This window comes from Otolemur garnettii, unplaced genomic scaffold (assembly GCF_000181295.1).
Source record: "Otolemur garnettii isolate 467f Iridium unplaced genomic scaffold, OtoGar3 scaffold00062, whole genome shotgun sequence".
Lineage (NCBI taxonomy): Eukaryota > Metazoa > Chordata > Mammalia > Primates > Galagidae > Otolemur > Otolemur garnettii.
In genome coordinates, this window is record NW_003852457.1 from 8414008 (window position 1) to 8435681 (window position 21674).

The 21674-nt window shown below is 41.5% G+C and overlaps 1 protein-coding gene across 4 annotated transcripts in view; it reads left to right on the forward strand.

The window, feature by feature from the left end:
• The first annotated feature begins 5039 nt into the window (after positions 1-5039).
• The window catches only part of SFSWAP (splicing factor SWAP), a 97178-nt gene continuing 80543 nt past the window's right edge, over positions 5040-21674 (forward strand). For 2 of the 4 annotated variants that reach the window (XM_003792876.2, XM_003792875.2), the window contains exons 1-4: positions 5040-5398; positions 8007-8176; positions 8759-8890; positions 15014-15099. In XM_003792876.2, coding sequence (XP_003792924.1) covers positions 5181-5398; positions 8007-8176; positions 8759-8890; positions 15014-15099 — 606 coding nt within the window. In that variant the 5' untranslated portion in view covers positions 5040-5180. Of the gene's footprint in view, positions 8177-8758; positions 8891-15013; positions 15100-21674 lie in introns of all 4 variants that reach the window. The other 2 variants (XM_023514944.1, XM_023514945.1) reach the window with 2 other exon arrangements.

The window sequence follows — 21674 nt, forward strand, 5'->3', positions numbered from 1 at the left end:
GGCTTGGTTTGAACCCACCACCTCTGGTATACGAGGCTGGCGCCCTACTCCTTTGAGCCACAGGCACCATCCCCCAGCTTGTATTTTTTAACTAGGTTACTGAGTTCAGGGCAGACCCCATTTACAAATAGGGCAGACAAACAATTTTCTATGTCCAAACTCAGCATGGATAGTCCAGAATGTTTTTTACAAATAGTATTTCTAATCTTTTTTTTTTTTTTTTTTTTTGCAGTTTTTTGGCCAGGGCTGGGTTTGAACCCACCACCTCTGGCATATGGGGCTGGCGCCCTACTGCTTGAGCCACAGGCGCCACCCCAGTATTTCTAATCTTGCCTTACAGTCAGAGACTGGTTCTTCTCTTCTGTTTCAAGATTGACTGATAGACTGGTTGGGGGTTCATGACCTTGACTCAGAGAGCTTGTCTCAACCAGCTTGTTTTAAACAGACTGGTACCTGGGCTGTTCTTTCTTTCTTTGCAAATAATGGCATTTCGGCCTGACATCTAAGCTCTGTGCCTTTGGATATAAAGATTTGGTTTTAGGGAATTTTTTTAGTAAATTATTTTGGGGGACAGATTTTTTTTTTTTAGACCAAGTCTCTGTCACCCTGGGTAGAGTGCCATGCTGTAACAGCTCACAGCAACCTCAAACTCTTGGGCTTAAGCAATTCTCTTGCCTCAGGCTCCCAAGCAGCCTGGACTACAGGCACCCACCACAACCCCTGGCTATTTTTTGTTGTTGTTGCAATTGCCATTGTTATTTCAGCTGGTCCAGGCCAGGTTCGAACCCTCCAGCTTCAGTGTATGTGACTGGCACCCTACCCCCTGAGCTATGGGTGCCTCCTTGGGGATGGATTCTAAGAGAGCTCTTTTCCCAACTTTAGTCCATTACTGAAAAACCAGGTGGTTGGGTCTTTATCTTTCTCAAGCACAACCTATTTGGCTTCAGCCATCCAATTATAGGTGTCCCTAGGCCCCCATTAGCATGTGAATAAATTGTTAAAGATCAAGAGCCCTGGATCATATAGCTAAAGAAAATTTTTTTTATTGGAGAATTTCTGGTGGTTTTCACTATTGCTCTGAACTCAAAATTTTGCATAAGACAGAAAGGTAATTAAAGCAGCACACTTGGTGGACCTGAGGGCCTAACTTATAAACCATTTACCTAGCTTTCTTTTGTCTTTGGAGTATAAAGGGAACTGAGTTGAAGGTCAGAAGATCCAGACTAGGAAGAGGAGGATGGAGAGAAAGAGAGAGAAAAGGTGCAAAGTTAAATCAGTCAATCTACACTTTTTCTCATTAATTAGCTGCTTAAGTTTTTCATTTGCCTTTTAGAAAGACCAATTTTGATCCATTTAACCTTTTAGAAGCCTCTAGATCCCATTCAAAAATACACCCCATTGCTTCTGAGGTATCTTAGACCTTTTCTTTCCTAGTGTGCCTTGCAAATGAATAATTTTATCTAAGTTAAAACTTCCTCACTTTTGCCATTGAAACTTCAAGTTACCTTTAGCAGCTTCACCCATTTCTCTAGAAAAGCGCAGATCCTGACTACCTAGTTCTTACACATGAAATTGGCTGGCATTCCAGATGGAGGACTTCCAGACTCCTTGGATCCAGATGAACTGATGATTCCCTGTGTTTCTGTAATCTCACCTATGAGAAGCCTTCTCCCATAGGACTTGTACTGTATCCAATCTGGTTTCTGTTGTGACTTCTAGACCCAGTTCAGACCAAAAATAAACTTGGGAGAATTTGACACAAGTTATGGAGCTTGTACCTAAGCAGGACCTACCAGTGGTGACCTCCAAATGTATAGCAAGAAGCAGTATGAAGCAGGCTCACTATGCACTGATTACCAATTTATTCTGAATCCTCTGAGACAGAACATTTTCTTTTTTTTTTTTTTTTTTTGAGACAGGAGCCTCAAACTGTACCCCTGGGTAGAGTGCCATGGCATCTCAGCTAACTGCAACCTCCAACTCCTGGGCTCAAGCAAGTCTCCTGCCTCAGCCTCCCAAGTAGCTGGGACCACAGGCGTCCACCACAACGGCTGGCTATTTTTTGGTTGCAGCCATCATTGTGGTTTGGCGGGCCCGGGCTGCATTCGAACCCGCCACCTTGGGTGTACGTGGCTGGCGCCTTAGCCACTTGAGCCATAGGCACCAAGCCAGAATATTCTCATAAGCAACAAGATACCAGCAGCGGATTTATTACTTAAAGATAGGTGACAAGGGACAACAGAATCCTAGGACTCATAGTAAGCCTGGGCTCAGAAAGCTGCCCAAGGCAGATGAAGTCTTGAATGTATGTGCCCCACTTACACCATAGATGAGGGAACCCAAAAAGCAGCCCACCCAGGTTGTATACCTCAAGGTTATATGAATCTCTGGGCTAAAACATTGAAAAACATCCTGTTTCTAGGTGAGGGCTGGAACAGTGTGGGCTGTTTCAGTCAGTCCCTCCCTCAGGATGTTGTGTTCCCAGGACATGATATAGTTATTCTTTCTTTTTTTCTTTTTTTGAGAGCGTCTCACTATGTCACCCTTAGTACGAGTGCTGTAGTGTCACAGCTCACAGAAACCTCAAACTCTTGGGCCTAATTGATTCTCTTGCCTCAGCCTCCTAAGTAGCTGGGACTAAAGGCGCCTGCCATAACACCTGGCCATTTTTCTGTTGCAGTTGTCATTATTGCTTAGCTGGGCTGGGCTGGGTTTGAACCTGCCAGCCTCAGTGTATGTGGCCAGTGCTATAACCACTGTGCTGCTACAGGCACTGAGCTGGATATAGTTATTCTTGAGAAATATGAGAGAGAAGGGGAAAGAAGTAGGTCAGTCCAGGGCTACCCAAAACTGTCCTGCACCTACACCTGTTTACTTGTTGCTCCCAGAGGTCATCTTTGGGGGGAATGGGGGAAGTATCCTTCAGATTTCATTCTTGACAACAGAACTGTTTAAAGAAAAACTTTAGACAAAATAAATTCAACAGTTTATTTGAACAAAAACCAATGCATTAATCAGGCAGCTCTCAGAACTGGAAGAAGTTCAGAGAGCTCCACTCTGCAACATGAGTTGCAAACTTTTATAGAGCAGACATAGAGCCTAAGTAGAGAAATTCTTTCATTAGCTACAGCTAGGTATTTGCCTTATTGGAATGTGATCCAGCAGAAAGGCCCAATTTAGAGGTTAGTTGGTGGTTTCTGACTGGTTAAGCTAACTTTCATTCTACTTTTTAAACTGAATTAAGATTTGGTTTGCCTGGGAGCTATAATTACAGAAACAACCTGAAACTAATGGCCTTCTTCTTTTTTGTTTTAACACCCTGTTTCTTGAACCCAAGAGAAAGCTTAAAGGGAATCCAAGACCCCAGCAGACTAGGACATGCCTGGTGGTAACCAATGTGAAGCTTATCAAGGAACCATGACACAGTACCTCCTTTCAGCAGCAGCAGCAGGTAAAATACAGGCAAATAGGAAGATGTTGGCCTGGTCATGCTCAGCTGCTGGCCCACTCATTATACAAATACTAGGTATTAATCAATATTTGACTCATTGTATGCTGGGTGCTCTTCTAGGCACTGAGGATGCTAAGGTAAACCCCCAGTCCCTATACTCCTAAAGCTAATTCCAATGGGACACTTGAACATATGATGTAACGTAAGGTGGTGAAGGCTACAAAAACAAATCAGAAGGGCCACGTGCCCACAAAAGAAGGGAAATGCTAGACAGTGTGGAGAGATATGGCCACACTGAGAATAGGGATGACTGAGTTAAACGTGGGTGAGGAGGCTGCCCAACGACAACACAGAAGTGTAACCAGTCAGGGAAAAATCAGAATAAAGAATATTTGGTGAGGCTCGGCGCCTGTGGCTCAAGCGGCTGAGGCGCCAGCCACATACACCTAAGGTGGCGGGTTCGAATCCCCAGCCCGGGCCCGCCAAACAACAATGATGGCTGCAACCAAAAAATGGCCAGGCGTTGTGGCGGGCGCCTGTGGTCCCAGCTACTTGGGAGGCGGAGGCAGGAGACTCGCTTGAGCCCAGGAGTTGGAGGTTGCTGTGAGCGTGATGCCATGGCACTCTACCCAGGCGGATAGCTTGAGGCTCTGTCTCAAAAAAAAAAAAAAAGAATATTTGGTGAGAACTGCTTGCTGCTTAATTTTCAAAAACCAGTCAATATTCATTCGTATGCTTCACCCCATTTCAACATTACTTATAAAAAGACATCATGCCTCAGAGAAGGAATTGGAGATCGAGAAAGGAGAAAGTGTGCCTGTCAGAATCTTCCAGTCACAGGCACAAATTGGGGGAATCTGAGCTTTCTCACCCCAGCCCCTCTGACCATCTGACCTGAAATTAGTGAATTAAAAGGACCCGAAAGATCCCAATGGAACCCCAGACGAAAAAACTGCAGCCCCGGGGAAAGCGCATTAAGCAAAAACACACCATATCCAGACGACTTGTCTCTAAGACTGGGGTCTCCCTCCACCACGAGCACACCTCCCCCGACCCGGGTCCCTAGGGCTCTAAAATCCCGCCACGAAGCGAGTGTTTTACAGCTTACAAGCCTTGGACAGCTGCCTTGGAAACCTTCCGCGGTAGGCGGTCAAGTCCCTGTTGCAACCGAGAAGAAAACAGGGCTTCAGGAAAAGACAGCACCACCCTGGGCAAAGCACGTCCGGCCGTGGCTCGGCACTTGACCGCCGCGCGGGTAGCGAGCCCCTCCACAGCCGCCCGGACGAGGGACCAACAACCAGCGACCAGCCCACTCTCTGCGACTCCACCACCGCCCCGACCAGCCGCAGCGAAGCCGGCGCGCGATCCCACACCGCGCTTTCGTTATGTTCTGGATGACCGCCCCTCAAAATAAAAATTAAAAATGACCTCTCCCCTTCACGAAGCAGACCTGATCGTAGCGACACATCTGAATGCTAAAACTAAGGTTAGCATATTTTCCCGTGACTCCAACAGCTCCGAGCTGTGGCGAATCTGTCGGTGCGGTCGCCGGAAGTACAGGCCCTCTTGTCGGAAGTTGCACTTCGTCCATTTTGTGGCCCGCTATGGCGGCAGTGTTGAGGTTGGGGCCGGGAAACGACGCTTTTGACTGAGGGTGTAGGCCAGGCAGAGGCAGCAGGGACATCGAGCGGCCCAGAAGAGGACCAGCCTGGACGCCGGGGACGCTGTCATGTACGGCGCGGGTGGAGGGCGCGCCAAACCCGAGAGGAAAAGCAGCGCGAAGGAGGAGGCCGGGCCCGGCGGCGCCGGCGGTGGGGGGAGCCGAGTGGAGCTGTTGGTTTTTGGCTATGCCTGCAAACTATTCCGGGACGACGAGCGGGCCCTGGCCCAGGAACAGGGACAGCATCTCATCCCCTGGATGGGGGACCACAAGATCCTCATCGACAGGTCGGTTCCTCCCCCCACCCGTCGATCCTCCCCTTCCCTCGCCCGCTTGATTTCGTCCGATGTTGACTTGATGTCCAGGACTAAAAAGGGGTTTTCTGGAGCCAGCGGGGATCCGGGGGACGCCCCCGCCCCGCCCCCCATCTCCTCCTGGTGTTCTTGGGGGAGGGGGACGGTGAAACCTGCCCTAAGGCACTGGCTGGAATTGCGTGCCGCGTCTGTCGCCGGAGGGATCTTCTCTGCTCCCACAGCCCCACTCGACCCCTCACCCCTGTCGCCGGGCTGCAGTTGGCGATTTCGTGTGGTGGAAGCTGCCGGTGCCCGGGGTCTCTCCTGACCGGTGCCTTGGGCTTGCCGCCCGGCGCTGCCATAGGGTTGTGCGCTCTCTCTGCTCGGTGCTGGGAGGGCAGTCCGGGAAGCGCGCTTTTTATTCTTCCGAAACGCCGCACACTGAGGCCTTGGTTAGAAGCTTCTTTCGGACCCTGTGAGTTAGCTTGAACCTTTTATGCCCCAGCGCCCTCAGTTGAGCGCCTGTACTTGGCCTGCGTGACATTTGACTCCCCCCAGCGACCCCTTCCCTGATTCGACGAGTTTGACAGATTGAGGTAGTGGGTGACGTTGCCCATCAGTGGGAGGTCAGTTGACTTCGTGCGGACCCTGGCCCTGCTTAGAGGTAGTGTTCTTAGGGCTGGTTTCACTGTCTCTTAAAACTGAAGGGTGGAGCTGGGATGTAAATGTGTTGCTTCTTTTCAAATCAAACCTGTTTTAGGTGATCACCCTGGAAGATGATTAGCTATTATGGGCAGAGGGGACCTGAGATTAGGGATTTCCAAAGGTGTTTGATTTGAAAAGGATGACATTACATGATGTAGGTTGTTTGCTCCCCCTTTGCTTCCATTTTTTCATTCTCCCTTTCCTTCCCCTCTTCCCTGCATTTTGGGTTTGTGGGGTTTCTTGGGGTTTTGTTTCGTTTTTTGCCAGTTTGGCAACATTATGTCTGGGGCCGGGACTGAAAAGTTAACCATGACCAACCATTAACTGTGGAATAGTCTCTCCAACTGAAAGAAGCCCATGGATTGACACCATTAAAACTGGATTCTGCAAAGCCCTGGAACGTGACTGTAGGGATGACCTCTGAGCTGGCCAGAATGGACACATTAATGACCAAATAGGTCTTTTTCCATCCCTGACATTTCCATTTGGAGTTAGATCTAGAAAACAAGAACTCATGAAGGGAGGGTGACCAGATCCCGTCAGATCTGGATCTGATGGCTCTGCACTTTGCTAAAACACGCTGTGCCTTTAAACGTTTATATTGACTGTGTCACCTGAGTTATCAGGCTTGCTTTTCCAAAGTGTTACTTGTGATATTTATTATTAAAGTTTGGTAAGCAATGAAGTCTGAGCTCTTTATGCAGTTTTCCATATCATTCTTTATATGATTTGAGTCAGGTCTTCCAAAACTGGTGGGGAGCAAACGCTACACATGTACATGTGTAATATTTTTAAATAATCTACATTTGTAAGTTAAGGAGGTTTACATTAAAGTTAATTTTGAAATTTAATCAAATTCAATAATGTGGCTACCCTGAAATTTTTGGCTTTTTCCCTGTAAATTTTTTTTTTTAACATTAACATTTTTGGTCCCCATTACAAAAACCAGCCTTAAAAAATTAGGCAGACTTTTGTTTGTCTCTCTATATTCATTTTTGAAATCCTGAATCTTGAGTGTTTTAAGTATGGTTAAATTCACTAACTCATTTATTATTGGATAGTAGCACATTGACAATGTCTTCATTGAATTTTTTTATATTAAAAGAATAGCAAAAAAAGGGCTCTCATTCTTAATTTGGCTGAAATACGCTATTGATCCACTTAAGAGAAACAAAGATGTATCTTCATGTATATTATTTCCTGGGGGTATAAAGTTCAGAAGGAAGTATCAATACTGCATCTTCTAATAGTTTTGCTCTATTTCCAGTGAACCTCCTTAAACTGCATGTATATGTCACTGTTCCTATGTATGTGTGTCTCTCTATCACATAACCCAGCACTTATTTCCTCAGCCAAGTGGCTAGGGAGCGAGCCTAGCCAAGATTTTACCTCCAATGGACGCAAGTTTCTTTGATGAAGATCTCTCCTGAGAGTTCGGGACTAGCAGAAAGACGCGAGGAAATTTCGACCGTTTGGTTCTTACGGATAGGTATTTATGTATTCGGTTTGTGTGAATGTAAGCTATGATATTTGACTTTTCAGAAAAAAGATTTTTATTTTTTTTTTTTTTGCAAGTGGCATTGAATGGTTGACCAAACCATAACGGTAAGAACTGCCAGTGAAATGGATAACATTTATGATAATAAAGGATTATCTGCCTTTAATTATAAGTTTTATCGTACTGTAGAAAGGAATTTTGACTTTGTTAAGATAATTTGAGTTTAAAAGTAGGTGAGATATGATTTGCAAAATTAAATATAAATCTGAGAAGAGTTTTAATATTTGTTTTAATATTTTTATTTCTTTATTTTAATTGGTAAGTATATATATGAAAAAAATCACACACACCAATCTAGACATTAATTTCTTTCTATTGACCAGCTTGTTCATATTACAGATATGATGGACGTGGTCACCTGCATGACCTTTCTGAGTATGATGCTGAGTATTCCACATGGAACAGAGATTATCAGCTATCTGAAGAGGAGGCACGAATAGATGCCCTGTGTGATGAAGAGAGGTATTTAGCCTTGCATACGGACTTGCTTGAGGAGGAGGCAAGGCAAGGTACTGCTCAAGAAAAACTTACTTAAGCAACAAACTTTTTAAAAATTTTTAAGTATTAAAAATTTACTCCCATTCATTTTTTTATACTCACTCTTTCTGATATTATCTTGACAGTACCCAGTGGATTGGAAAAACAGGAGTCTTTGCGTTCTGAGAGGACCTCAGGATAGTTTATATATAGAGCCACAAAGAATTTTCCCAGCTTTTGAGGGCAGACTGGGATTTGAAAAAAACAAAAACCAATCTCTTTAACTGTTCTTCTTTAACAGTATCGTATAAAATAAAATTGATGTTCTTGTCTTTGCCATAACAATCTTCTATACAGTTCTTAATCCCAGCATTTTCTCAGCAGGAAGAAATTTTCCACAAAAGATGTGTATTCAACTGTCTGTGGGTAAACGTGTACTGCAAAAGTACATACTGATAGATACAAAGTGTGAATTTTTGAAAGCATTTTCACCCTAAAAGGAGGTTGTAAAAAGTATGTTGTATGCTTTACTGATAGCTACAACTTTAGAAATATATAAAGTTTTTCTCAGTAAGTTTCCATTTTTGTTAATAAAATTCTCATTTTTATTCAAGAGGAAGAATACAAGCGATTGAGTGAAGCTCTAGCAGAGGATGGGAGCTACAATGCTGTGGGGTTCACTTATGGTAGTGACTATTATGACCCATCAGAGCCAACAGAGGAGGAGGAGCCTTCCAAACAGAGAGGTAAGAGGGGAGAATCACCTGGGGTGCTTTTGTAGGGCCCCATGCTACATATATCACGGTCTTGTTTTCGGAACACATTTATGGACACTAGTTATAACACCACTATGACACATACACAAAAACATGATTGATGTTCCTTCTTTCAGTAAACAACAAAGGCTAAAAACTAGAAAATGAGATATTAATGGAGATAGAAAGTGAGTTCAGACTCATTATCTGCATTGGATCAAGTTTCCTTTTCATTTATTTCTCTTTGATTCAGTTAACAGAAAATTACTCACTTTTTGATTCTTTGTAGATTAATAATGTATCTATTAATATCCTCAATGATTTGTTCCTGGAGCATTGAAAGAATAGGCACATATTAGGATAAGTTAATGTCACCTCACCTCACCTCACACTGACCTGCTTCTGCATGTCATACACAGCTAAAATGATGGCCAACATCCAGGGTAAGGACACCTATAGAGTTAGTTATTACTAACCAGAAATCAGCACAGGGCCTCCTGGTAGTCTTGGTAGGACCTAGGATATATATACTTATCAGAATAGTTTAGGTTAAAGATTTTAAATATATGCTCTTCTGGCTTAAATCTGGAAACTTGGAATATAAAAAATAATGCTACTTCAAATCTTGGTTTATGTAGTACAAGAAAAAAATATCCTTAGTCACTTTCTTTGAGGGTACCATTATCACAGCACTGAATTATGGCCAGTCATTAATTATCAGTAATGATAATATGAACCTGAAACATTAAAGATCAATAATTTATATTCAGAGTATTCTGTTTAAAGAGGAGGAGTTTGGTGGTTTGGGGTTTTTTTGTTTTTGTTACTATTTTTTTTTTTTTTTGAAGACAAGAATTTTGCTATATTACCCTGACTAAAATGCAGTGGTGTCATCACAGCTCACAGCAACCTCAAATTCTTGGGCTCAAGTGATCCGCCTGCCTCAGCCTCCCAGGTAGCTAGGACTATAGGCACTCATCACCACTCCTGTCTGATTTTTTTTTTTTAATTTTTGGTAGACATGGGTCTCCCTCTTGCTCAGGCCAGTTAATCCTTGTGCTCAATTGATCCTTGTGCCTCAGCCTCAGAGTTTTAGAATTTTGTAGGCATGAGCCGCAGTACCCAGCTAAGATGGAGAACTTTAACTTTAGAAACTTATTCACATGTTTAGAATAATAAAGTAGAGATTTAATTTTAAGGCTAACCTAATCTGTTATTTGAGATTTAATTGATTTCTCTTTTAGTAACAAATCTTTTAACAAGTATGAAGTAATCACATATGTTTAATATTAAAACAGAATGTAAAAGTACATACTGATAGATACAAAGTGTGAATTTTTGAAGATTTTCCCTTTTTTGAAAGTTTTTCCCTTCCCATTTTTGATGTTTTCCCTTCCCCTGTGCAACTATGCCCCAGCCCTATTCCCTAAAGGGTGTGACCGTAGATGGGCAATGAGATGTAGGCGCAAACATATAACATGTGGATTTTCTTTTTTTTCTTTTCCTTCTGAAGGAGACAGGTCTTGCTTTGTTACCCATGCTAGAGTGCAGTGGTCTAGTCATAGATTACTGAGATTACTGTAACTTCAAACTCCTGGGCTCAAGCTGTCTTCCTGTTTTGGCCTTCCAAAGTGCTGGGATTATAGGCATGAGCCACTGTGCCTGGTCAGACTTTGTTTGCTTTTTGACCTTCTTTTAGTCCTGCTCATTACTTTGTGCACAGTTCCATTTGATGAGCATTTAAAGAGACTTTCAATTGTAAGTTTATGTTGTATTAAAGGCTCATTTAAGGTATTTAACACTTTTGGCTTTGACTCTTAAACCTAACTATTCTCATAAATTAAGATGGAAATGTTCTTGCAGGTCTAAGTAGTGAGCACTTATTCATTTATTCAGAATAAGTTATCCCTGTTGGGGTTTGAGATAGTTCAGATTTTGTTGCCTTACCTCTGAACGATACATTGTTTCTGCCTTTTGTATCAGAAGTTAGGTATACATACTATCACCATTCACAAAGGAAAAGCTGAAATACAGGCAAACTCTATCTCCATAGGTTCCGCATTCATGGATTCAACAACCTTGGATCTAAAATATTTGAAAGAAAATAATGCAACAGTAAAAGATGTGAATATTTTTGGATATAATATAACAACTGTTTATACAATGTTGTATAAAGTATTACAAGTAATCTAAAAATTTAAAATATATGGGCAAATGTGCATTGTGTTATAACACAAATGATCATTTTATATAAAGGACTTGAGCATCCTAGGATTTTAATACCTGCCTGACCTTAGGATTCTAAGCAATTCCCTTAGGATATGGATGGATGACTGTGTATAAAAGCCACACACATGTCTTTTTCAAGATTACAGCAACAATCTTTAGAAAAATTCATTATATAAATTTCCTTCACATTCTAATAAGGGATCAGCCAAGCATAACCTCAAGCGTGATTGACAGGTTTTATATTAATAAACAGTTTTATTGGAACACAGCCATGCTGTGGTGTCCATATTGTCTGTTGCAGCTTTCACATTTCAACAGCAGACTTGAATGAGACAGATCATGTGGCCCATAGAACTGGAAATCTTTAGTATCTGGCATTTTATAGAAAGAGTTTGCTTCTGTTCTAGGTGGTAGGTAGATCATTGTTCCAGTGTTGATTATGGGGCTAACTGATATTAACTTTGTTATAATATTGGGTTTGAGAGCTTCAACATGACTTGAGTTTATCTTCTTTTTTTTGTTTTTGTTTTTTTTTGAGATGGAGCCTCAAGCTATCCCCCTGGGTAGAGTGCCATGGCATCATGCTCACAGCAACCTCCAACTCTTGGGCTCAAGCGAGTCTCCTGCCTCAGCCTCCCAAGTAGCTGGGACCACAGGCGCCCGCCACAACGCCTGGCCATTTTTTGGTTGCAGCCATCATTGTTGTTTGGCGGGCCCAGGCTGGGGATTCAAACCCGCCACCTTAGGTGTATGTGGCTGGCGCCTCAGCCGCTTGAGCCACAGGCGCCGAGCTGAGTTTATCTTCTTAAGTATTAGTATGCTCTCTTTGGCATATAGTTCTCTTTAGTATTTTATAGTTTTTTGTTTTTTGGGTTTTTTTGTAGAGACAGTCTCACTTTATCACCCTCAGTAGAGTGCTGTGGTGTCACAGCGCACAGCAACCTCCAACTCCTGAGCTCAGGCAATTCTCTTGCCTCAGCCTCCCGAGTAGCTGGGACTACAGGCGCCCACCACAACACCTGGCTATTTTTTTGTTGCAGTTTGACTGGGACCAGGTTTGAACCCACCACCCTCAGTATATGGGGCCGGCGCCCTACCCACTGAGCCACAGATACCACCCATAGTATTTCTTTTCTTTCTATGATCATATTCTCAGAACTTTGCTTTATATGCTGACTAAATTTTATATGGAAATTTGGCCCATGTGAAACTTAGTGCTTGATATTTTATGTTTAATTTGCATTAATAAAAATAAAACACCATATATACACACTTCAGTAGAGTTTACTTTGGTACCCAGTACAAAGAACAGCCAAATTTAGTCTCTCATTCTTTTTTTTTTTTTTTTTTTTTTTTTTTGTGGAGATAGGGTCTTGTTTTGTTGCCAGTGCATAAGGACAGTGCTGTGACCGTAGCTTACTGCAGCTTTGAACTAGTGGGTGCAAATGATGCTCGTACCTCAGTCTCCCTAATTGTTAGGATTACAGGTGTAAGCCACCCTCCCTGGCCTAGTATTATATTCTTTTCAAGTAAAAGGTAATTTTTTTCCTGAACTATCAACACATCTAAATACTACTTGATATCCAAAAAATATTTCTGGCATTTTTTAGTATTGTAAAGCCTCATGATGTTAGCCAAAAGTGTTTTGATGGTGCCTTTATAAACTGCCCACTTCCTCCCTTTTTGCATTCTCCTATTTTTAGTTTAGCCCATATCTGGATTTTCATAATTTTTCTTTTCTTTTTTTTTTTTGAGACAAAGCCTCAAGCTGTCCCCCTGGGTAGAGTGCTGTGGCATCACAGCAACAGCAACCTACAACTCCTGGGCTCAAGCGAGTCTCTTGCCTCTGCCTCCCAAGTAGCTGGGACCACAGGCGCCCGCCACAATGCCTGGCTATTTTTTGGTTGCAGTCGTTATTGTTGTTTTGGCGGGCCCGGGCTGGATTCAAACCCCACCACCTTAGGTGTATATGGCTGGTGTCTTAGCCACTTGAGCCACAGGCACCGAGCCCATAATTTTTCATTATTATTATCTATGTATTTTTAAATAAGAAAAGGTTGGAATTTAAATCTGAGTTTGTATTGCAGTGGTTGGTTTTTATTTTGTGTTGTTGAAGCAATCTCTGTAAATAAAAGCATGTATAGGAATCAAACAGATCTCTTTAACCCAAGTACCCCAAACAGCTCTTTCAATTAGGATGCATTTATGTTTGTAAACAACTTAACTTTAAGGATAGGCTATTTGAATAGATATTTTAAGAAATGTAATAAAAGTTGTATTTTTAAACACATACCTCTGGATTCATTCCCGAAGAGAATTTGAGATAGCTAAGTTGTTAATTGACATTTTGCCAATGAAAAGGTCTCTATAAGCCAAGTCGGTTAGTTGGCATTTTGCCAACAGAAAATCTCTGCAGACCAGAGTTTCTGATATTTTCTAATTCTACTGTATCGTTTGGTTACTGGAGCTGAACAGTAGGGCTGCTAATTCCAGGGAGTTTTTAGGCAGGAATAAATTTCTGCTCTCCTGTTAATCTCTGTTGCTTACTGAGGAAAAAAACAAGGGATCAGAAACAGGTGCAACAGTGTTAAATAATACTGATTTAGGAGTTTATAATCACTTTGTATCGCATCAGACTAGAATACCCAGTTTTTGTTTACAATGAAACCTGCTTAAAATTTCCTATTGGTTTCACAGAATTAGGTTTAATAGGAAGTCTTTGCAAATTGTTTATCTCTTTAAGAGGCATCACTATATATAATAGAAATATTTATTTTGATGAAGATTTAATTTGAAGTTTGTTTTGCAATAATCAACTTTTTTTTGTTTTGTTTTGTTTTGTTTTTATTGGAGACAGTCTCATTATGTCACCCTTGGTAGGGTGCCATGGCATCACAGCTCACAGCAACCTCAAACTCTTGGCTTAAGTGATTCTCTTGCCTCAGCCTCTCAAGTAGTTGGGACTACAGGCACCCGCCACAACGCCCCATCAACTTTTTGTTGCAGTTGTCATTGTTGGTTAGCTGTCCTGGGCCAGCTTCCAGCCCTCCAACTTCAGTGTATGTGGCTAGTGCCATAACCACTGTGATACGGGTGCCGAGCCATTGATCATCTTTTTTGAAATAAAAACCTAAGTAGATTTTGAAATCCCTAAAAAAAAATGTAGCTTTTTTAAGCTTTCTGCTATATTTTTGTACATTTCACTAAATCTTTTTAAATTAGTAATTATCTGAGTTATTGAGATGTATTTAGCTACTTTAGAATTCAAAAACTAATAATGCATAGTCCTTTGTCTAGCATATAATAGACAGATTTTAGTGAACTGTTTATGAATGAATGGAAATAGAAAAATACATCTGAATGTTTGTCGAAAATAGGGTATTTGCTTGAGTAGAGAAGTCTTGGCAGTTATGCCAGGTGTTCTGTAATTTGGTGATGGAATCAGTTACCTAGGAATTGTGTTATGTCTTTCAAACACGGATCAAAATTCTAGTATTCTAAGGATGCAAGACCCGCATATAAGGAGTGCCAACTTTTCATATGTGCTGGTTCCTTGGGGCTGACTGCATGATTTGAGTATATTCAGATTTGGTTGTCTGTGGGGGTCCTAGAACCAATCTACCATGAATATTCAGGACAACTGTGCTGTCTAACCCCTGTAAGCACACTCCTTCTGATTACCACCCCACCTGGTTGGAATCTTATAAAGTGAGCATCATTACTCATGTCGTGGAATAGAAGAAAAACTAAAAATTGTTTCTAGAACTAATGACAGAAAGGTAAAGACCCAGGAAATGCCAATCACTGCTTTTGCCCCTATTATTGCCTGTGGGTACCTTCTATCCTTGTCATTGTTCTGAAGTTTTTAATTTTCTTTTTATACAGAAAAAAATGAGACTGAAAATCTAGAGGAAAATGAAGAGCCCTTCATCGCCCCATTAGGATTGAACGTGCCGTCTGACGTGGAGCTGGTATGTGTGCTTCCTCACAAACTCTAGTTGCCTTCGTCACTGTTTTCATTTCTAAGTACAGTGTGTTCAGGAGCACAATAATAATAACCACAATTGCTTTTCAGACATGGAATGCTTACAATAATTTGTGAGTTAATGGAGAAAATGATCACAGCCTATCTATTGTCCTCAGGAAAAAAAGGGAAGAATTATAGCAAAAGAACTAGCCCAGAGCATCAGTTTCTTGAGTTGGGTCTGTGTCAGAAATCATAGTTCAGTGGCCAGGGGTATCCACACATAGGCGTAAAAGTAGCCTTGCTTGAGGCAATGTTTTCTTCAGTAAAGTTGCTTTGTTCTAGCTTTTTAAGTTTTTTGTTTGTTTGTTTGTTTTTAAGAAACAGAGTTTTACTTTGTTGCCCTCGGTAGAGTGCAATGGCACCACAGCTCACAGCAACCTCTAGCTCTTGGGCTTAGGTGATTCTCTTGCCTCGGCCTCCTGAGTAGCTGGGGCTACAGTTGCTTGCCATAACGCCTGGCCTTTTTTTGTTGCAGTTTGGCCAGGGCCAGGTTCTATCATGCCACCTTACATGGGGCTGGCGCCCTACTCACTGAGCCATAGGCACCACCTAGCTTTTTAAGTTTTAAGTGTGATTTTTCTAGGCGCTTCCCCTTATCTCTTCATCTCACGTGTTCTTGGCATTTTTCTGTGTCATGCCTCAGTCCCTGTGACATCTCCAGGCTGCCTTTAACTCTGATGGAGAAAGCCAAGGTAGAATTCCTCTTTACCTGAGCACTTTGCATCTGGTAATCTATTCAACATTGCTTTCACCAACTGTGCCATGAGCAGATCTTAGGTGTGCTGTAAAAATTTCTAAAGATCATTAATTAAATTCATTTAGAAAGAAATTCAAAGCACAGTAAGAATATTCTTTTTTTTACTCTTTTCTGATCAATGTAATTTAAGTGTACCATGGAAGTTTAACTATAGGTTCAAGTGTGCCATGAGATGAAAAAATTAAGATTAAGTGCTTTAAATTAAGATTAAGTGGCTCGGCTCCTGTGGTTCAGGTGGCTAAGGCGCCAGCCACATACACCTAAGGTGGCGGGTTCAAATCCAGCCCGGGCCTGCCAAACAACAATGATGGCTGCAACCAAAAAATAGCCAGGCGTTGTGGCGGGCGCCTGTGGTCCCAGCTACTTGGGAGACGGAGGCAGGAGACTCACTTAAGCCCAGAGTTGGAGGTTGCTGTGAGCTGTGAGGCCACGGCACTCTACCCAGGGTGATAGCTTGAGGCTCTGTCTCAAAAAAATAAAAAAATTAAAAAAAATAAATTAAGATTAAGTTACAACAGATGTGGCTTGACATCTGTGGCTCAAGTGGCTAAGGCACCAGCCACATACACCTAAGGTAGCGGGTTTGAATCCAGCCCAGGACCGCCAAAACAATGATGGCTGCAACCAAAAAACAGCTGAGCGTTGTGGCAGGCACCTGTGGTGGGCACCTGTGGTCCCAGCTACTTGGGAGGCTGAGGCAGGAGACTCCCTTGAGCCCAGGAGTTGGAGGTTGCTATGAGCTATGATGCCTCGGCATTCTACCCAGGGGGATAGCTTGAGGCTCTGTCTCAAAAAAAAAATAAAATAAAAATAACTTACAACAGATGTTAAAGCCAAAACTGTGATTTTTTTTTTCTTTCTTTTCTGAGGTTCTTTGGGGCATTTCTGCATTCCAGAAAATGCTAAGCTGTTTTCTATGTATTATCTCATTGAATGCTAACAACCCTGTGAGATAGGTACTGTTACTCTCCCCCTTGTACAGATGATAAAACTGAGTCTTAGAAAAGTCAAGAGTTTGACTAGAAGTGGCATGCAGGAATGCAAACCATGGTCTTTATTATTGTGCCATCTTGAGTCACCATGCTTTATGGAATTTGTATATGTTCATTAGGGATGTTTAAAATATTTTTGTGGCTGAGCTTAGTAGCTCATGCCTGTAATCCCAGGATTTGGAAAAGCCAGTGTAGGAGGATTGCCTGAGGCCAGGAGTTTAAAACCAGTCTGGGAAATCTAACAAAACCTTATCTTTACAAAGAAATAAGAAAAGTTAATTGTGCATTGTGGTGTACACCGGTTGTTACAGATGCTTGAGAGAGTGGGGTGGGAGGATTGTTTGAGCCTAGAAGTGCTAGGCTGCAGTAAACTATAATGGTGCCACTGTAATCTAACCTGGGCAACGGAGTGAGATATATATGTGTGTATATATGTATATATATAGAAAGAGAATAGACAAAAATATCTTTTTAAAATATAAAAAAAAACATTTGTTTGAATGTACCTACTTAGGAAGGATGTTCAACGGAAAGTTTTTTCTTTGACATTTTCCTAACTGGGTTGCAAATGCCATAGATAACAGGTGTTCTAGATTCCTCTCTGTATCCTGAATAGGATATACAGTAAGATGCTCAAAAACTATTTATGGAGGAATATCTCTTATGATCCTCTCCTCTGTCACTTGCTACCACTCTAATTCAGCCTGAATTTGGTGATTCTTGCCTATTATTTTCTTCTTATCTTTCATTATGTGAGGAAGGGAGATGTCAAAATAGTCCTTTCAGTTCTTACCTCTAACCCATCCTTTCCCTTATTTCATTTACATATCCTCTCCCTGTCTCCTTATTTCCTACAAATAAGGGTTAAGAAGAATTTTTTGAATTTTTTCTATTGTAATCACTACTTAACGTTTGCTTCTCCATTTCCACTTTGGATCATTTTGCTTTAGTTAAAGCTGAAAATATTACCTGAAGATTTGATATCCTACAATTTGTGTTAATATATTTTCTGTGTATTTCTACTTATTCTGAAATATGCTATTTATTCTGCATGAGAGACCCATTAAAATTAAACCTTAAAATTCACAGTTGCTACATTACCTATAAAAATTTTTAATAAATTCGGCTATGTGGAATTTTATCTTGTTTTGGTATAAAAGATGTTTTAAATTTTTATTCAAATACAAATATAGAGATAGAATAGAATTTTGTTGCCTTGTTTAATTCCTATTAAAATACTTAATGGCTATTTGGTTCTCAGCCAAAATAAGCATCACCAAGCTGTTTAATGGTCTGCCAGAATCAAACATATTTGCCACTCATTGGAGAGCAAAATTAGCCTTAGTGTATAATTACTAGCTCTCTTATTGTTAAAGAGTTTCTTCTAATGTTATTTTTAAAATATCTCTCAGCTCTCTGAGTCCATTGTTGTGACTATATGGAAATTCTGAATACTAGATCCAGTCTCTTGATTTGCATCTTTCATTTCCTTTATGGCAATGTGGGTGTATCATTCTTCGTAATTATTGTGATTCTTTTTGGCAGTAATTCTTTGTATAAATTACACACTGATATCCATGTTAGTAGAAAATGGTAGAAAACAGAAGTATTTGCATTAGAAGTCCTGTTTTGGTTATGAAATGTCAAATATTTAAACATCAGTGTTTAAATGGACTATTGTCCCATCATGAGCAGTGGTGGAGGTTTGACTCACTGACCAGGGAGGGTAGGAGCAATTGGTAAAGACAGCAGGTACTTTGGGGGTAGTGGGACGTTTTTGGTTTTTAAACCGAATGTTGGATTAGAACCTCATGGTTACATGATCCTTGAGGTTTTAGGGTGAAGAGTAAGCAGCAGTTAAATTACAGCTCCCCAGGAGGCTTGTTCCTGCCTCCTGCTCAAGGTATCGGGTGCTACCAGTGTCTGGCTGAGCCTCTGGACTTAAGCCCCTCAATGTCCTCTTCCGACCCAAATCCCTAAGGCAGTGTTTTTCAGCCATTTTTTATCTCACAGCACACTTGAACCCATAGTTAAACTTCCATGGTACACTTAAATTACATTGATCAAAAAAGAGTAAAAAAAAAAGAATACACTGTGCTTTGAACTTCTTTCGGAAATAATTTAATGATCTTTTTTTTTTTTGAGACAGAGTCTCACTTTGTCACCCCTATAGAGTGCTGTGGTGTCATAGTTTACAACAACCTCAGATTCTTGGTTGCCTCAGCCTCCCAAGTAGCTAGGACTACAGGCACCCACCACAATGCCCTGACTGTTTTTAGAAGCGGGGTCTTGCTCTTACTTAGACTGGTTCTGAACCTGTGAGCTTAGGCAGTCCACCTGCCTCCACCTCCCAGAGTGCTAGGATTACAGGCGTGAGCCACCACGCCTGGCCTGATTTAATGATCTTTAAAAAATTTTTTCAGCACACCAGTTGAAAATCACTGCTCTAAGGTAATCTTAGGCTTTATTTTTAGCTTTTTATAGTGACCCCATGTGGGAAGTCATGGACCAATCTTTCTCTTTCATGGGAAGTGAGGACCTGTTTTTTCCTACATGTGTAGCTCAGCATCATTTGTTCTGACATGGTGCATTCAGTCATCTTCTCCTTTCCTGAGTCCAAAATGCCTCTTTTTGTCCTGTCCTATGGCGCACACACACACTTTGCCCCAGTTGTGTTTTGTTGTCTGTCAGACACAGCAATCATAGTGGGTGACAAGTCTCTTATTTGGACCATCCTCTTGCCCACCTGTGTCCTCAGTCTCAAGAGACACTGTAGATGGCACAGAGTTCTGTAATGAAAATGAGTTCTGGGCCACAAGTAATGTCTGCCAGGTGTCCATAGTCTGTGGACCTGCCTGTTCTGCAACACTTCACATTTTGCTCAGTTCCTTGGAGCAAGAGCATCTCAACAGCCATGGTCAGTCCTATTAACATGTGCTTCAGGGGAAATGTGCTTGTTTGAACACATTTTATGGACACAAGACAGGGTTGATAAGTAAGTAGGGCTTTTTTGTTTTGTCTTGGGTTTTTTTGGGTTTTGGGGTTTTTTTGAGACAGAGTCTCACTATTTTGCCCTGGGTAGAGTGCTATGGCATCACAGATCACAGCAACCTCAAAGTCTTGGGTTTAAGCGATTCTCTTGTCTCACCCTCCCAAGGAGCTGGGACTACAGGCACCTGCCACAACACCCTGGCTATTCTTTGGTTGTAGTTGTTGTTGTTTGGCAGGCCCAGGCTGGGATTTGAACCCACCAGCTCTGGTGTATGTGGTTGGCGCCCCAGACACTGAGCCACAGTCGCCAAGCCAATAATTAAGTAGTTATATGCAACATTTTAGTCTGATAGATGAGTAGCAACATGTTGGGGGCATGTTTTGAGCCTTTACTATATGCCAGGCCCTGTCCAAGTGCTTCTTCCCTTTACTTCTCAGAGTAACTCTGCAGAGTACAAATACTGTCCATTTTCCAGGTGAGAAATTTTGAGGTTTAGAGAGTTTGAGTATAGCCACCTTAGGTCAGACATGTATGGGTTGGGCCTGGTGTCCAGCCAAGGGCCAAATCCAGAGCTCTGAGCATTGGAGTAAGCTCTACTGACTGTTGTGCAGATTAGAGTGTCACCTTTATCATAATGTAGTTGCTGCATTGCCACAGGCGGGGGGTGGGAGAGAAAAGAGACTGGATGTGCTGCAGTATTCCTGGAGAGTGCTTTGCCTTTTCTTTGGGGTTTATAAGATCCTGCATGTCCAGTGAACTTTAACCTTTGGTCTTATGAGTATCTTGCAGATATTTTCTCTAGGTACTGTGATTCTGTGACACCCTCCATGCAGAATTTGGGTGTATTTGTGGAGTCCTCTATGCCACACTTACCCTTTATGACTTTGAGGTTTTGAAGCTTTTTTTGGAACACCTTGTCCACACCTGAGAGTTTGAAATATTTTCTTATATTTCCTGCTAATATTTCTGTAGTTTTGTTTTTACATTTGAGTAGTGGCTCAAACTGATATTTACTAGGAGCTCTGGGCAAAGCAGGTGTTGAATCTCTTCTCTCCTAATCTTAGAGGAGAGGACTGACCCTGCTGCTCCTTGGATTCCACACTGCCTCTCAGTCTTCCATCCTATGCCAGCCCCTGTATTTCCCCTGTGGGGTCTGAGTGCAAGAGTTTTCCAAAGCTCTTGGGAAACCTTACATTCATATAAGTTTTCTGATCTGCATGTATCATTCTCCCATTTTCAGTGCCTGCTATGAAGTTTAAAGCCATGTTAATGAAATGTTGAAGATGGAGGGAGGTGTTAGATCCCCTTCTTGGGCTCTGTGGACTTTCTTAAACAAAAGGATTCCTTATTGGATTTAAATTAGAAAAGGATTTTTCTTTTTATCAGGTAGTCTTATAACATAAGCATATTCATATATGAGTCTATCCTTAAAATCTCATTGTATAGTAGGAATGATTATGATATTCTTAAATGAAAAAGGATTTATCTAAAATCTCATAATAAACAGAGCAAAGGATGGCTTTTTCCAAGCCAGATTTTTTGGTTTTGTTTTTGTTTTTTTTTTTTAATCTCATATCCACTTTGTTGGTCAACTTTAAAATATGTTTGTAAGATTTTTTTTTTTTTTGGTCATTGTTGATTTGTAAAATTACCAACGAATTGGTTTTTAACCACTGTAGTTACAATAATACATCATAAATGAACCTACTTTTTTTTTTTTTTTTGAGACAGAGCCTCAAGCTATCCCCCTGGGTAGAGTGCTGTGGCATTACAGCTCA